Source organism: Zonotrichia leucophrys, chromosome 3 (assembly GCF_028769735.1).
Source record: "Zonotrichia leucophrys gambelii isolate GWCS_2022_RI chromosome 3, RI_Zleu_2.0, whole genome shotgun sequence".
Taxonomy (NCBI): Eukaryota; Metazoa; Chordata; class Aves; order Passeriformes; family Passerellidae; genus Zonotrichia; species Zonotrichia leucophrys.
The window spans coordinates 65023977-65041131 of NC_088172.1; the positions used below are offsets into that span (position 1 = coordinate 65023977).

Below are 17155 nucleotides of genomic sequence, written 5' to 3' on the forward strand. Positions count from 1 at the left end.
TATCACAACTGTTACTCATGTCATTAGCTCTTCAAATAAAACTGTCACTGAACCAAGATACCTTGTGTAGAGAATTCTAGCAGAGTAAATATTGCTTGGCAGTGCAATATAGGTTTTGCAGATTCCCCCCCCTCCTTTGAGTTTCTTTGTATTGCAAAGCAGCTGCACAGTAAGATTGTTGATACTGCGGTTCACCCTTTGAAGTGATATGGGCCACAGCAAACAGCTCTGGCTGAGGAATTTTCTAGGTGTTAAGTCCACAGGTTGAGAAGGAAAAGAAGAACTTGTCTGCTTCTATTTCATGACAATCCCAAGCTCCAAGACAAATCAAATGAGTCACGCAGCAGCATTTCAGATGACCTGTGAAGGGAACTGACAAACTGTAACCTGTGATCAGGGATGTTCAAGATGTCAGGATTTCATCTGAAACTAAGCTACAATAGTTTCCACTTCCAGAACACCTATTCCTTTCAAAATGGAAAATTGCCAGACACAGCTTGAAAGTTGCTGCCTTTTGCACAAGAATGCCAACCCCGTGCTGTGGTTTAGATGAATGCATACAGACAAATTAGAGAAACCTTCTTTGGTGCACACAGCTGTTGCATAAAGATGGTCTTCTGAGCTATTCAAGAACTAACTCAAAATTTAGGTTTTTAATGAAAATAAAATTATTTACAGGTAGTATTCTACATTTTCTTGTGTTAGCACTATGTCAGAGCAAATTAAAAATAAACAGGGATACAGTTAATGTGACAGTAACTTGGCCATTTTTAAAGACTTATTGAATACAGAGAAGAATGTTGTTTTAAAGAAAATGCATGCTCTGTAATAAGCCAAACTTTGGCACTGCAACCCTTCAGCCAGCATTGGACTCTGCAAGCATTTTGCTGATAACATTTCAGCCTCAGGAACTGATACCCTGACATTTTAAAACAAAGGATACCTTTTTTTTAAATGCAGAAGGTGCTGTGCCAAAATAAACTTCCTGCAGAACACCACTATGCTTTCAGCCTCCTGTAATTGAAAAATACTACTTACCATTGCTCCTAGGCTGAACTATTCCTCTATTGTACTGGAGCCTCAGGGTACAAATACAACATACAATTGTAGGATTTTGCTAGACAGTTAAACATGCTGACATGCTGATGAGATTATGAACACTTAACTAAATCTCTCCATAAATCACTAATTTTCTTTGGAGGTAATACACAACTACCTTTACACATTTGGTGTTTATTGTCCCTGTTTGTTCTTTCCTCACATGTAACATTGGGATTAGAATGTCTTAAGAAGTGATGATGTCTTTGGATGCTAAAAAATAACACTGGGAAGGGATATTATAATGTACTTTTATCACTTTCTCTTAATACAGCTCCATTTCTTTAGAAAAAGTTCCTTCAAGGACATCTCAGCTGTTTCTCAGTGAACATCAAATGAAATAATTCCAAAACAAGGATGAAGGGGAGGAGAATACATGTATGACATCAATCTTTATGTTAATATATTAAAAGTTCACTTTCACACAGCAATTTTGGCAAAAAAACTTGTATTATTGAGACTAGTGTCACAAGCAAGAACTAAAAACTGAACAATTTGACCAAAGTCATAGAAGAAGCAGCAGATAGGAACTGGACACTGTCTTGACTTTTAACCCCTGGACAGTGGCCATGTCAATCAAGAATACACTTGAAAAGAAAGGGAACAAATCAGCTCTTGCTGTTTCTGACATCTTCCAGATGAACATTTCTACTATAGTAATTTGAAAACCTCCAGTAGGTCCAGCAAAGCACTGTAGCTTTGCATCCACCTCTCAGTGCTCATTTCAGCAAACACTTGGCTTCCCTGAAGCTGCACACAGCCATCTGCTCCTTTTTCCAGGGCCAGCCCGGCCAGATGTGCAGCTGGCATTGCTGCTGGGGCGTGCCAGAGGCGCAGGCAGGTGCAGAGCCCCGAGCAGATGCCGGGCAGGTGCGCGCGTGCCGCCGCTTCCCGACAGCGCCGCTCCCTCCCTGCCCCTGCCCCTGGATGTCACCTGCCCCGGGGGACACAGGGCAGCCCCTGGATGTCACCTGCCCTGGGGGACACGGGGCAGCCTCAAAGGCAGCGGGGAGCAACCCCACCCACGCCAAGCAAACACCACCTCCAACCCCCACGGGCTGCTGGCTCCTTCCCACATACGATATGCAAGGAAGGGAGAACTATTGAACTCAGAAGTAAACGTACACTTTGACCAACACAAACTTGGCAGGAAAATGCCAATTGATACCAGAAATATTTATTTTCCCCTCTCTGTAATAAGTTATCTCTGACTTTTTCAAAGCTGTCAGTTTGCTTGATATTTTGGGAGAGCTTTATTACCCTCACTACTAACAAACATGTTTCACTTCCTGCAATATTATTTGGCATGGATTAAAAATTAACAGCAATTTTGTTATCTGAAATTCCAGAGTGTCCTTTACCTTAAGAATCCTGAAATATTCTTTAAGCTATATACAGTCTAAAAACAATTTATAACTGAAATATTGCTGCATTTCCATGTTGTTGAAACCTTGCTAATTATGAGCAACAGGACAGTAAAGGAGAAAACTCACAGAAATGAACAGCAAACTTAACACAATTATACAGAAACATGCAAGACTATCTTCCACAAAGGAATAAAAATCCTCTTTTTAAGACCCTTGCTCAAAACCTTGAGCAAGATTTTCTCCCTGGGCAAACTGAATCCATGTAAATAAATGAATTTTTTTCACAAAGTAGAAGAGATGACCTACAACTCAGCTCTCTATGGCTACCTGAAAGGAGACTGTAGTGAGGTGGGGGCTGGTCACTTCTACCATGTTTCAAGTGAAAGGATGAGAGAAAAATGGCCTCAAGCTGCACTAGGAGAGATAAAGATTAGAAAATAGGAAATTTTTTTTCACTGCAAGAGTGGTTAGGCACTGGAGTAAGTTGCTCACGGAGGTGGTGAAGTCACCATCTCTGGAAGTGTTCAAGAAGCATCTGAAGATGGCACTTGGGGATGTTGTTTAGAGGTAAATATGGTGGTGCTGGGCTGATGGTTGGACTAGATGATCTTGGAGGCCTCTTCCAACCTTGGCAGTTCTGAGATCTAGTTATGCTGTGGTTTGTATTTGTGCCAGTTTCATATAATAGAATTGACACAGCTATGTGAATTCTGCCATTGGGGCTCACGTCAACTGCAAAAAATGTTCAGGAAAATAGACTCTAATGATACTAATAAATATACCAAATTTTGTCAAGAAGAAAATGGGGAGAGTGGGGCAGAACACCAAGCTTGTCTGCAAGATTTCTTTTTAATATGCTTATGAACCAACAGTAGCAAAAAAGGTAGAGCTAGTTGTCAATAGACTAAGAAAACTTTATTCAGAACTTTAAAAGATGCTTATGAAAATAGCCACAAATTTAGAGATGGGTACTTGAAAAGTGCTGTAAGCAGTGAGTAACTACAGCTCCAGAAAAATAATTGTATTCGCATTAATGCTTGAGCCATGTAAGTGCAGTGGAACTGTTCTATTTGGACTGGTTCATTTAAGATCTTGAGTATATGAGAAGAATATTTCTAATTTTGAACAGGGATTGAACCAATACCAACTTGAAATCACATCCCACACTGCTGCACTTTAGTTCCAGATCAGCCCAGAACACTGAGGAAACCTAAAGACCGCAGATGAGAAAATGGGCTGGGGAGCAACGCCAAGATCAGCAAATCACCTCAATCCCCCCTGCTCTCCACCACCTGCCAGTTACAATCCTGCCTATAATTTTTAGAACACTTTTGACAGATGCAAATTTTGAGGGAATATGAACCCTGATTCAGTAAAGCATCTGGGAATGCACTCAAATTCCATTTTAGTTACTACTAATGTACATTACAGAAGCAGGTCCTTTGTATATAAGAAGGGTTTATCCCTAAGATCTTTACAATATTCTTACTTGCATTTTATATTTTATTCAATCCAATTAGACTTCAAGCAAATATTAATTAGGAAACAGTCATACAGACACAATAAACATACACTCCCTGGGGGGAAAAAGGATTTTTTGAAATAATCATATTTTGACAAATACAGATAACTCACAAAGGCTGTTTGGGGTGTGAAAAATATCACACATAATGGTGTTGACAAACATAGCCTGGCTTGCCAGCACATCAGGAGACTGAAATTATTGAGTGTTTAGAATCTGGATATTATTTATGTCTTTTAATCTGCATGGCACAGAAGAAAAAACACAGAATAGATGTAGCAACATCCTTTAAATCTGAGGGATCCCTACCAAGACATCCACACCACACCACTACTTATGACTCTAAAACATAGTGCTATTTTACATGGATGTGGCCAAGTATCCCTCAGTAAAATATTCAGAGAAAAGTACCTTGTGTAATATTGGTATAATACCAAGGTAAACCAAGGTAATTTTGATTCCATGACACTGCACAATGAAAAACACTCAAAAGTTCTGTGCAACTAAAATTCTTGCTAAATGTATTTCAACTACCTATTTTAACTAGCTTTGAAGCTAGTTAACTAGTTTGCTGAGTGCTTCTTATTATTATTTCAAAAACTAATTAAATAATACCTAATACATATTGTGTAAAAGTTCATTTGCAATCAAGTAGCAAAGACTCTTTGAATCTTATACTTTCATCTAAAATGACTGTGCTCATTTCACATCAGTAACAATTTTAAATAACAAAAAACTCTTAAAAAGTGGAAGAAATATATTTCAGCGCTTGACTGTCTTATACCTCATACACAGAAGATGTCATTACTCTTAAGCAGATATTCTGGCAAAATGGGACACTTTAAAGCAAAGCTATCAAGGATTTGCAAATGCCCTGCATTCCAGCAGTGATGTGTATGTCTACCCATGCACCTGCTATTAACTTTGATTTCCTATTTTCTAACATACATTTCGCTTCTAAAATAATTTATCAGGACCCAAAATTCATCTACCGATTTGCAGTTTTTATTTCCTTTTTAACCAAATTTTTCCATCTCATCTTGAGTCACAGCTTTCAGAAAAGATGTGATTCACAGCTTTACACCTCCAACACAATTTTTTCATATTGTCACATATTTAGTGAAATCTTAGAAAAATTGTAATTGTGTTTATAAGTCATTACAGTTTTTCCTGTTTGGACAGTATTTTACATGCATTATTATAATTGCACTTGTAAACAACCAGGGCCAGCACAATGTAAGAAACGAGTCTGGAAGCAGAACTGCTGGTGCCTCTTTTTCTCTGCAATGGCCTCCAAGTTACACTGATGGCTCCCTGGGCTTTTTGCCAACACCACACACCAGATTTAAATAGAAAGAAGAGAACTAGACAACCTGGGGTCCAAAATTTAATTCTGACCTTATGTACAAGCTCTATGGGAGGCGTGGGCAAAGTAGAATGCTAATCTACCATATAAGGGGGGCACCACAAGAAAACTAGAAAAAAAATGTAACCAGAAAAATGTCTTTTTTATCATGTGCACATTTTGGTATTTTGAAACCATCGATCTTGAAAAATAATCAAATCTTCATGTATAAACATTATGTTATTCTCAGAAAGTAATATTTAATGTACAGTGTTGTTACATGTTCACAGCCCACTTTCTTTCAGCATGAGATAAACTATATTTTTTATGGCTTTAACCCACTTTATTCAAACCATAGACTTTTCTGTTTCATAGACTTGTGGGTTTATGGATCTCATTAACTATGAAATATGGACAGCATATTAGAAAGTAGATGTGAAAGTGAAGGCTGAAATGCTCTCTTCATTCCATCAGAATGGGCTCTATTTATATCTCCTCTCATATTTCATATTGGAAGTTAAGTATTCTGCTAAAACATATTTGCTAATTGACTTCTTTACAGAAAGAGAAATTTTTTAAAATCAAATTAGTGTTCTTCAAAGAAATACTTACAAGAAATAAACATTTATTTCTACATTTAAATAATACTATAATGTTAAGTCCAAAATGGCAAATGAGAAAATATCTTTATAAAATTTTGCAGATGCTGACTCATTTTACCATTTTCTTTGGAAGCTAAATCTTTCTTTGTGATTTAGCTGTTTCTAAGAATTGCTTTTAACTTTTCAATGGAGAACAAAAACTATGGTAAACAGATTAAACTCTATTCCTGATTTCTTACAGTAAACTCCTTTCATTAATCAACTACATGCTAGTGTCATTCACTGCACTCAGATCCTTTGATTTTAAGCACAAATATCTAGAAAATGAAGCTGCTAAATACCTATTGAAACCTTATTCACTGTCGGATCTCAAGATCTCAGTCCTGAGATGCTGAGCCTCCGAGACCACCTTGGGGGGCTCGGGAGTCCTGGAATGTTGCCAGAAGTGTCTGGTAGCTGGACTTTAACCCTACACAGGAGACGACAAGGATGAGGGCTTCACCGGGTGAATGGCGAAAAGATTAGCTAATTAGAGGGTGAGAAACAGGGTTTAGGATTTATGTACAGGGGGGTTTGGAGGAGTAAGATGGAGGAATTGGGGTGTGTCCTGTCCTCCTTCTTCTTCCTCTTCTCCTCCATCTTCTTTGGCCACGGTGGCACCTTTGGATTGGTTATTACTGAGAGTACACCGAGTTATAAGAATAGATGGTATTGGGGAAAAATGATAAATATTGTACACGTAACAATGGGTATAAAGATACGTGGCTGCCCGGGAGGGCAGACAGTGTGCCCATGGCTGACTGCTGAGCAGATCTTTGTTCGGCTGAAAGAACATCTTTTAGATAAACAATTAATAAACATAAAAACCGAAAGAAGAACTGAAGCCTCTTCTCGTCCTTCGATACGCGGGCTGCCCCAAGGCCACCCCGGGCCTTTCCAGGCCCCTCAAACAGCCGAGATAACCAGACAATTCACTATTAAAATACCTCAATAACTCTATTGAGCATAACTCAAGTTTGTAAAATAATAAATACAGTAATGAGTAAAATCTGTTTAAGCTATTCTGAGATGGGATCTTGAAAATTAGATGCTTGAATGGTAATTCTCAGAAAGCTAGCTTTACTGATCATTATTCTTAGAATATTTGTATAAGATATTCTATTTTATTTAGTCCCCTGCCCTTTCAAGAGAGAATTCCCAGGACATCATTAAGTTCTCTGTTCTTGATACAGCTTGACACAACACAGATACACATACAACTGAGAAACAGCAATTTTTTTCCACAGGGAAATTCAGGTCATCAAAACACAGGAAAAGAGGTTAATTTGAAGGCAACGAGGGAAAGTTTTGAAACTCTTATTTATGTATTCACAATCTCAGAAGAGAAAGGGACCAAAATCTTTCCTCACTATTCCCTTCAGAAGGATTTATTCTGGCTCACTATTACCAAAGGCACTACTGTGAATTTTGACAGAACAAGACAAGGAACTGATCTACAAAGTGGCCTGATACAAAGAATTTCAGCTATGTTACATGGATCTTGTGTTGGTTTCTAGCACAGCAGAAGGCATTGTGGGACAGTGCATGAAGTGCTTATATAAGCAGCAGAGTGACATAACTTTGGAAAGGAGTTGGCAACGGCATCAGAAGTCAATTCCAACAACATTCTGTCCACTTCATAAAGTGGAACATGACACAGTGTAAGACCAGCTTCACACTTCCTGCACTTCTTAGTGCGCAGCTGATCTGCCATAGGCTTTGTGGGCAAATAACAAAATCTTGTGAACAACTTTCAATCAGCACAATGCTGATAAGTAGCATACATTGATTAACGTTATGCATTTGGATGCAGATTTGTATTTCCAAAGAGCCACAACACAAATGAATCAAACGAAGGCCTCTAATTCAAGCAGAATAAACTTAGAAGCACTTTAGAAACTTGTGTAACAATCCCTGTAAATGCATCTATAAACAAGTTGTTTCAACACTTCCTTCTTGGGCTTGATTTCCCTTATGCTGCTGCTGAATGACTGCCATGCAGACTTGAAGTACTGATCCTCCCAATGCTGAGTGCTGCACTATGTGCAGTAATGTATGACAGAAATAAATCCTACACTTCTGCTGTGTTCCATACTGCCTTCATTTCATTGCTTCCTTTTTGTTACACAGTCAGCTACAAATCAAATTTATGATGACTTTGAAGAAACTTGTAGGAGCTTGGACATCATCTGCTATAAGGAATCAAATAATGGAATTGGGATCACACTGGTTTTGTTATTTTGGTACTTGTGCACTAGAAACAAATAGATAGTAACAGGAGTGTAATCCTGAGATCAACAAAAAAGTACTTACAAAATTCTCCCATGGACTGCTCAAAGAAACAGGGAACTTACTGGAAATACAAGCAAGATTTACAGAATGAAGATATGTCAAGGTTCTAACACTTTCCCACTTACTTTTATGTAAACCCACAACTCAAATAGCAAGTGACATGTGGAGTCTGTGCTACACATTGCTAATACTTTGATTGCAATTTCAGGCTATGAAATCAAAAATGCTCTTGCATCATTTCATGCGCAGGAAGAATTTTTTTAATGGTTCTTCTGCAATAACCATCTAGGAACCTTCAATCCACATGCAGAAAGGCAGAAGATAAGAAAGGAAAAGAACAGATTTGCATGGAGTATATAAAATATTTAAAAGAACTTCCAAATAGTTACAGAACAGTGTAATCCAAATGGTTTTCGCTGCAGTGAGTCACATTAGGTAACTTTTTCTGGTTAGGTTTATACTGTTTATATTCTCCCTCAAGCAGTAATACCAAAATTTAATACCAATACAACTCACATCCAAAACCAAAATCCTCCTCAGTAAAAAAAATGAAGCAATGTTGTATGACAGGATTCATGTTACCAATTTTTCATCAGATGGATGTTTGGAAGCTAAGGAAGGAAGAAATCTGAGAATAATTTGCTCACTCTAGGACTGCAACCACTACAAAATGTCCCTTCAATTTTAATTTTTTGTGTGATTAGCAAATATAAGTATTCACACAAAGTATAGCACACGAAAAGCCTACATATTTACCCTGACCCTTAGCTCCTGTATCTGCAAAAAAACTAATGTAGAATTATTTATCCCCAAAACATTCATCACAAGGTTTCCATGAGTATTCCATGCTACATAATTATTCCAGTGCATACCTGCAGGCCTTTCAGTTGAGCTGCTGATTTCCCTTTGAGGCAGAGAACGAGTGCCAGAAATGCATTTAAGTCCTCCAGAGAGAGGCTACTGACCTAAAACAGATGAAAAAATGACACATTATCCTAAGGTTCTGAAGAGGACCTTTCTAAAAACTGAATCCTCTTGCTCAAGCACATCAAACTTGGAACAGTGACCTCAATGATGACCACCAGGAATGCATAATCTAGGAAAACACACAGGGAACAAAATACTTTCTTTCTTACAGCTTGAAGCAAGTGCATACCCCAATGCTTGTGTATAGTGTATACACATGGATTTCCACACACCAAACAAAATATCCACCCTTCATTTTTCCCTTCTCCACTTCCTTTGGAATTTCTTAATAACAGGAAATTTCTCCCTCTCTGTTACATCAAGCATAGTTAAAAAAAAAATATTAAAAAAAAATCCTTTAAAATCAAGACATAGGATAAAAAAAACCTCAATGAACCACAGATATGATGACCATCAGGAATTTTAAAAATTGCTTACACATTTATCTGTTAAAAATTTCAAAATATTCTAAAATATTTCAATTACCTATTTTAACCTGAATTTCATGATTTATCCAAACATATTTGACTTCTTTCAGGTTTTAAGGCTACTTAAGGAAGCAGGGAAAACTTAAAACTAAAACCTAAAATGTTCAAGTGGGGAAAAGAAAATGACAAGTCTATATTGATGTAACAGTTCACTTCTATCAGTAAAGGTGGGATGGGCACTTTTTCTGCTGTGAAAAAGTGTTCAGAGAAGTTGCAAAGACACATGATCAGCACAGAAGAAACACAGCACCTTGAGAGCAGCTAGCATCATTCCATGACACCACCAGTGGAGTTCTAATCCTTTCCTTGCTCCCATAAAACACTGTGTATTACACAAGTGCACCAAGAGCACTTATCTGTTACAGCAGCTGAAGACATGCAGAGAGCTCCAAAGTGAGATCCACAGAGCATTACAATTCCTCTTCATTTGGAACTTGAGGAAAGGTTTCTCTTGCAAAATGTGGAAATGTGCATTGTAGGTGTGCAGAACACTTAAGAGGCAGCCAGAACCTCTGCAATGCCTTTCTTTTAATAGGATAAAAATCATTCAACCACTATTTAGTTTTTTTTTTTTAATCAAGCCCCATTGCTTGTCCCACAATAAAATACTTTCTCAACTATGACACTGTTAAATCTTGCATACAGCCCAAGAACTTGAAGGATATCAGAAACATTTTAAGCTTTCAAAATGCTCCTTGGTATTCATTAACTCCACTTGTCTGCTAAGATCTGATAATGGCCCTCCTTTACCCTGTAATTCAAGTCAGGTGTCACCTTTGTGTAGATGGCAACAAGAGAGGTTTACTAAACCTGCACGTTTCATGAAGTAACAGAAAAAGTGAGTTTTATCTGCAAACAATTCTTAATACCTGCACAATTTTGTCCTAAGAAAAGGAAATAAAAGACTGCTTTCAGGACCATAGCAAGAAAATGCCCCTAACAGAGTAGATCAGCCAAAAATGCTTATGAATGTAAAAACACTTCTTCAGAGAAATATTTTATTCAGTGATCAAACTTGGTGAGTTATCACAGTTCCACTGTCAGATTTAATCCAAAACTGTTAGAGACTGAATGAGAAAATTCTCCTCTGTCTGGAGGCTTCACTGTTTGATTTGAATTCATTTGCCGCTTTGTTGACTTTGAAGACAGACCTAATATCTTGTAATTTTTTCACTATTTTTGTTTTTAATTTAGAGACTATTTGAAATGTACCCTTGAAAAAAACATTTTCCAAGCCAACACTCTTTTTACATAGTTAAGGTTCGTTCAATGGATTTCTTTTTCTTACTTAAAAAAATGCATCTGAAGTTTTCATTAAATACTTGCACATACATTCTGAGGAAGCCAGATGGGTTGGTTAGTATGCTGGTTCCTGCAAACCCCTCATTTTTAGCTTAGATTCAATTATAAGTAATGAAATTTTAAACAATTTTATTTTCCCTCATATGAGCTGAAGGAAGACTTCAGGCCTGCTTCAAGGCAATCTACAATTTCCTGAACTTAAATAATTTCTGAGGAAACAATTCACCTTCCTTCTCCAATAAAAATTGAAGACCAAAGTGTAAAGACAAGAGTCAGAACAGAGCTAGGCTTGTTTTCTCAGCTATAAAACAAATGGAAGCAATATGGCCAGCTCAAAGCATGGCTACTGACACTCCTGCCCTCATGTTTTCCTCTCAAACATCCCAAGAGAACAAACAGACGATATCAGAGAAATAACCAAAGTTTAAAATAACTCAGCAGTGAAAACCATTTTACTCCAAATCAACTCCCCAGTCTGGTTCCCAGGGTAGACTGTATCAGTGCAACTCTGAGGGCAGAAGAGAATCAGGAAAATTGGGCAGTTCTTGAGAATCTGGCACTGCCATGAAAAACCTTCCATCAAACTGAGCCCTTTGCATGAGCTCTCTGCTGTTACTCCTGCTGAAACCAAGAGCTGTAAGTGTGATTTTGTCTCTGTTTATAACAGTGGCCATTGGATAATAAGTTCTGAAAACCATTTTCCTGGCAAGAATTTTTTTTCTATTTTATTAATACCCTGTGATCAAGGTTCAGTAAATCCACATCTCTGCAGGTGTTCCATCCTGTTACTCCTCTTCTTAATCCCACTAAAGAAACCCTTCTCAAATAATTTAGTTGCTATGAAAGGGTGCACAGAATAAGTCAATAAATAGTGGAACATTTATGGTGGAACTATTCCACAATAAAAAGTGGAATAGTGATAAATGAAACTGCATTTTCATATTCTAATAAGAAAAACACTTCAAGTATGTTGAAAGGTAGGTACATGATATAGATCTTGCTGATCTGAAACTGCAAGGCATGAAATGATGTTTAATAAGTATTATCTTAAAAAAAAGTCAATTTGTATTCTGTTATACAAATATTAAAGAAAAAAAAGACCCATACAGATCATTTGTGTAATTCCCATATGTGCTTCCTCAATATGTCATCTAAGTTTGAGTAAACATATGAAGGGAAATGAAAGGAAAATTCAGGGAGAACTTGTTTTCATGTATCACACAACAGTACAAATCTGTTATTGAGGAAATTGATGCCTAAAAAAGCAAAACAAAAGACAAAATGCAGTTCAGTTTAAGTACAAGTGAAACTGAGTTTATCAGATTAGATAAATGCATAATCTACTCATCCTCAGAGAGGAAAATCTGCTTGTGAGATCACCATTGGAAATGTGGCAAGTACAGACAATATATTAAATACCTGAGAGAAAAGTAAATAATGAAGCAATATTGTATTTAATCTTGTGTCCCTTTTTATTACAATTAAGGTATGCAGGTATTTTTATTACAATTAAGGTATTGCAGGATGCCAAGTATTTGGAATTATAACAGAAGTGCTACCTAATGATCCCTTATTACTCAGAATTTAATGAGTAGGGCTGCGTCCTCAATTCTGGCTTGAAAATTAGTAGACTGACAAGAAGGCATGAAAAAGTAGTCAGTGAGAGCTGACTAAATATATTTATATTGTCTGTTTGCACAGTCTGCATAGTCACCTGAGGGAATGTCTCCTTTTGATGACACAAAGCAAAGACAAAAGCAGCAACTTTAATTTGCAAACAGGTCCCAAAGAGCAGGGGAAATCCCTCAGTTTATACTCTCTCTGCTAGACTGCCCGAGGGGTTTTGTCATGGGCACATGAGAGTTATGATTAGCTACTAAAAACCCCAAGTATTTCTTGAACAGGATGGTGCATGCTAAGTGGAGTAATTAAAATCACTGTAATGCAGTACTATTAAATTTGATCAGCTATGCCTACAGTAAGGATTAAGAGGAATGCCCAGCACAGGCTAGCAAAACCCACTGTATTTGTCCTTTGCACTTGTCAGGGCTGACAGTCCTGACTGAGGGAAAAGCAACCATCCTTCTTACCTCTGTCATAAGATAGGCCAGCAAGCAGCAGAATCCTGCAACAGGTGCTTCCAGAGCTTGGAGCTCTTCCATCTCATCTTGGAGGTGAAAGCATGCCAGAAATGTGCTATACCGTTGCTTCTCCACGTCAGGCCCCTTGGCAAGCCACAGTGTTTTCAAACTAGGTGTTCCACCTACAAAAGAAATCCATTATTTTATTTTGGCAGCAACAAGATGAAACATGTCTACCTCATTACAAATCTGAAAGGAAATGACTGCTCTGGCAGGAAAGGAAATGAAATGCTCTTGGCACTTGCCAGGACCACAGAGTCAAAAATAAAATGTATTTGACAAAACTTGCATTTGAAAAAAAAAATTAACAAAAAAAATGGCCTATAATTTAAACCAAATTTATTGAATACAGGCATGTTTAAGCAGAATGGACGGAATTCAACCCTTACAATAACATAGACAACCTCGAGACAGCAAGAATTTAACCTATGCAAGGGCAAAGTTTGCCTGCAAGTGTGTTCTCTCCCTTGGCGATGCACAGCATTAATTGAGGCTCACTTCATCATGAAACTGTGATTCAGCAGAGACCCACCAGGTCTGTTTTTCTCTCTCTCTCCGCTGGAGTTAACATATCAGGGGTCCCCAAAGGATGCTCACACTGCCTCCCTCATCATCACCTGTTTCAATGACCACCTCAGCCACTCGGTGGTGAGCAGACACTCCCCACTAGGCACTGTGTGGGTCTGGCTCCTCTGCAGCACGTTCCAGTTTGGGAACAAAAACCAAGGGGATCTGGTGTTTTTCACTTCCTAAGCTGCTGTATGAAACACTGCTGCAAACACACACAAAAGATCTGTCACCAGTTATGAATAATGGATCTTTCCAGACTTTCTCTAGTATCATTCATGCTTGTCTCTAAATCCTTAATATTTACCCCATGCTGCCATCTCCCAGCTTGTGACACGTGTGGGCTAATGCAAAATTTGCGCCTCATTTAAATTACATTTCATCTGTTATCAAAATAAACACTAAGGCACGTGAAATAACAGAACAGTGAACTGGTTATGCCTGGGAATCTCAATAAAAGACAGAATCGTACCATAAAGTACGGCTGCTTCTGTAGTTAAATAAAACGAGGTGTGAATTTTAAATGTGCACTAATTAAGCTACATTTGGTAACACCTCTTCCTTTTTCATGTGACATGCAGCAGCTGCAGACCAGTTAGGAACACTTGGTGATAATAAATGGTTAAAGTGACAAGGTGCTGAAATCTACAGAGATGATGTTTATTTAGCCAGGAAAGCCCATTAACCAAATGGTACTAATCCTTTGGAGAGGGGGAAACCAGAAGAAAAGTTAGTACTCTCTTTATCTCCCTGATGGATGTTTCCTTTACTATTTTCGAGGCTAACTCACCTGTCAAAAGTTTTAACCATAAAAAGAACTACTATCAGAAAATCCATAAGCTTCTAACCTTATTTCTGAGGGAAATGTATTATTAAGAAAAAACCCCAATTGCTTGATTGGAGGTAGAAATGCGGGAAAGAGATAAAATAAATAGTGGCAGTGAGTGTGGTAGTATAGACAGCACAGTAAGATTCACATTACTGGTTTTGAGATTGGAAATTGCTGCCTTAAGAAAAAAAAAAAAAGAACAGCAGAGACTGACTTCCAGGAAGAAAATTAAATATAAAATGAATGAAACAAGAAAAAGCCAACTTCTACTACCAAGCCTAAGCAACCCTGATGTGTGAGACAAGCTGTATATGGGTAAACTCAAATTGTTTTGATGGTTTCTGCACATGAAGAGATACACCAAGAATCAGTTAAAATAAAAGTTCTCTTTTGCATCCAGGGGCATAGCTAAAAACAGAAATCCTTCTTTCTTCAGATTAAAACCATTAACTTCGTCAATATTCAAGACTATAGATCTATATTGAGAGAGCTCAACAAAAAATTCAAGACATCTCTTCCATAAACAGTTTCTTCCACTTTCAGAAACATTTACTTGTGCCTGGGAAAAAAGGGTACAGATAAATTATGAACTATTTACTCTGGGAAAGAAAACCTGATGCTGTCTCCTTAAGGAACACACCAACAAAAGGCACTTTTTTTCTGAAGGGTTCTCTTCTTCAAGTAATAAAATTCCATCTAATACCCAAGACTAATCTATTAAATCAAATGAAAGATAAGTAAAACAAAGAAACAAATATCCTAAAGTTTAATGACTGTTCCACCATAAATGCAGTACACAGCACATCTAAGATTCATCTACAGCAGACCCTCAAAATGTTCTCTGCTTTACATACATCCTCACTACATTATTTACATTAATTAGAAAACATTTCTGAAATAGAAATGTACTTGGAGAGGCAGGATAAATATTTCATTTTCTGAACATGTCTATACATTTCCTAAATTAACCTGAAAAACAACCAAAACTGAGTAACAAAAGGAAAACACCCCAAAACATATTTCTATCTACCTAATTGAAACACCTTTACCATAAAGACTAGTAATGACAGAATTACCTGTTGAGGTTGTAGGAACCACAATTTCCCATTAATTACACAAACATATGCAAACATAATTACTCTCAACAAGCACAAAATTGTGTGAAAACCATATTCAGTTCACTGTGTGAACTGCAGTCCTCAGGAACCTCAAGAAGAGGAGCTTTAAAAAGACCTCCATGGAGGTGAGATATTACTTGCCTAAACACAAAAACTGACAACCCATCAATTAAATAAAAAATAACAGGGACAAATCACTTTTTACCTTTTCCTTTATATTCACACATTTAATACCATTATCATATAGAAAGCAGCATGAGAAACAAAAACACTTAAAGAGACTACATAAACATTTATTTAATCTGTCTGAATTTCAGGAATTGATTTACGGATATGCAATACATGCAAAAGTTGTGGAATGCATTAATTCTATTATGTCATTTAAATCAACACCTAAAGGTGATCCTCACACTTAAGTTGTAGCAAATTAAGTTGTAGCAACTTAAAACACATCATTACTGTGTACATAGATGTTTAATAGTAAACGTTCACGTATATTTGAAGTAATGACTATTGAAATTTTATTTTATAACACCACTAATAGAACATTAATACTTCTTCATTTTTACATGCTCAAGTAAATACCAAGCAATAAAAATAAGTTTATAAAAATGTACTTGCTAGGAACACTCAACAGCACCTTCTCAACAACCGTGGCCAAAAAACTCAAATGCCAATTAAATCTGACCATTAAAGACAGAGACAGCTTTTTGAACTTAAACATATTCTTGACACATCCATGAAGGATGCAATGATTAGAATACTGAAAGTACATCTAAACTCTCTAGTATGAAGCTACAATATCCTATGCATGTCAGAAATAAAATGAACAGCAGAATAAATACATTTCCAACAAAGACTTTAGAACTTTTTCTGTTCCACATAAACTGCAGACATATCAAATATAGCTGCTATGTTCACAAGATATGGATGTGAAACAGTATTTTCCTAGATCATGGATCTTATAACAAAATTGATTTGCCAGTGACACTTTCTATCAATGTAAGTGCTGCTCTGTCAATGAGTGTAAATCATGATCATATTCATTCAAATGAAAAGAAACATTCTAGAAGGAAGAAAAGACACAGACTATGCAAGAAAGCACAGATGCTAATTCAGAAGACTGTTTCTCAAAAATAAGAAATCTAGTTAATACATACTATATTTTAAATATATTTTAAGTTATCATCTTACTTACCATCCTGCCTTTAAGATTCGATATTTCATTTTTTAAAAAAGCTAATATTCAGTCTATCACCTGCAACCTTTCCAGATGCAAGGCACTTCTGCTGTTTTATACACACACAACGTTAGTAGGAATTCTACTTTTTTTTAAGATTGATGCAAAATTTAAAGTATTAATCATTGTGTACACTACAGTTTAAAGTTCACAGTTTCTTTAGACTTTTTAATCTAAATTAAACTGGAAGAGAGTCAGGATTTTCCATATATTCTCAGTACAGCTCTAAGGTAGTTTTG

At 37.0% G+C, this 17155-nt stretch overlaps 1 protein-coding gene across 4 annotated transcripts in view; it reads right to left on the minus strand.

Annotated features, from left to right (window-relative positions):
• FAM120B (family with sequence similarity 120 member B) overlaps positions 1-17155 on the minus strand; it is a 48532-nt gene that overhangs the window by 16703 nt on the left and 14674 nt on the right. For all 4 annotated transcript variants that reach the window (XR_010439581.1, XM_064708574.1, XM_064708573.1 and 1 more), the window contains exons 5-6: positions 13112-13284; positions 9138-9230 (exon numbers count right to left, since the gene is read on the minus strand). Coding sequence is in view for 3 of the 4 variants with exons in the window: in XM_064708574.1 (XP_064564644.1) it covers positions 9138-9230; positions 13112-13284 (266 nt within the window). In the remaining variant the exon portion in view is untranslated. The remainder of the gene's footprint in view (positions 1-9137; positions 9231-13111; positions 13285-17155) is intronic.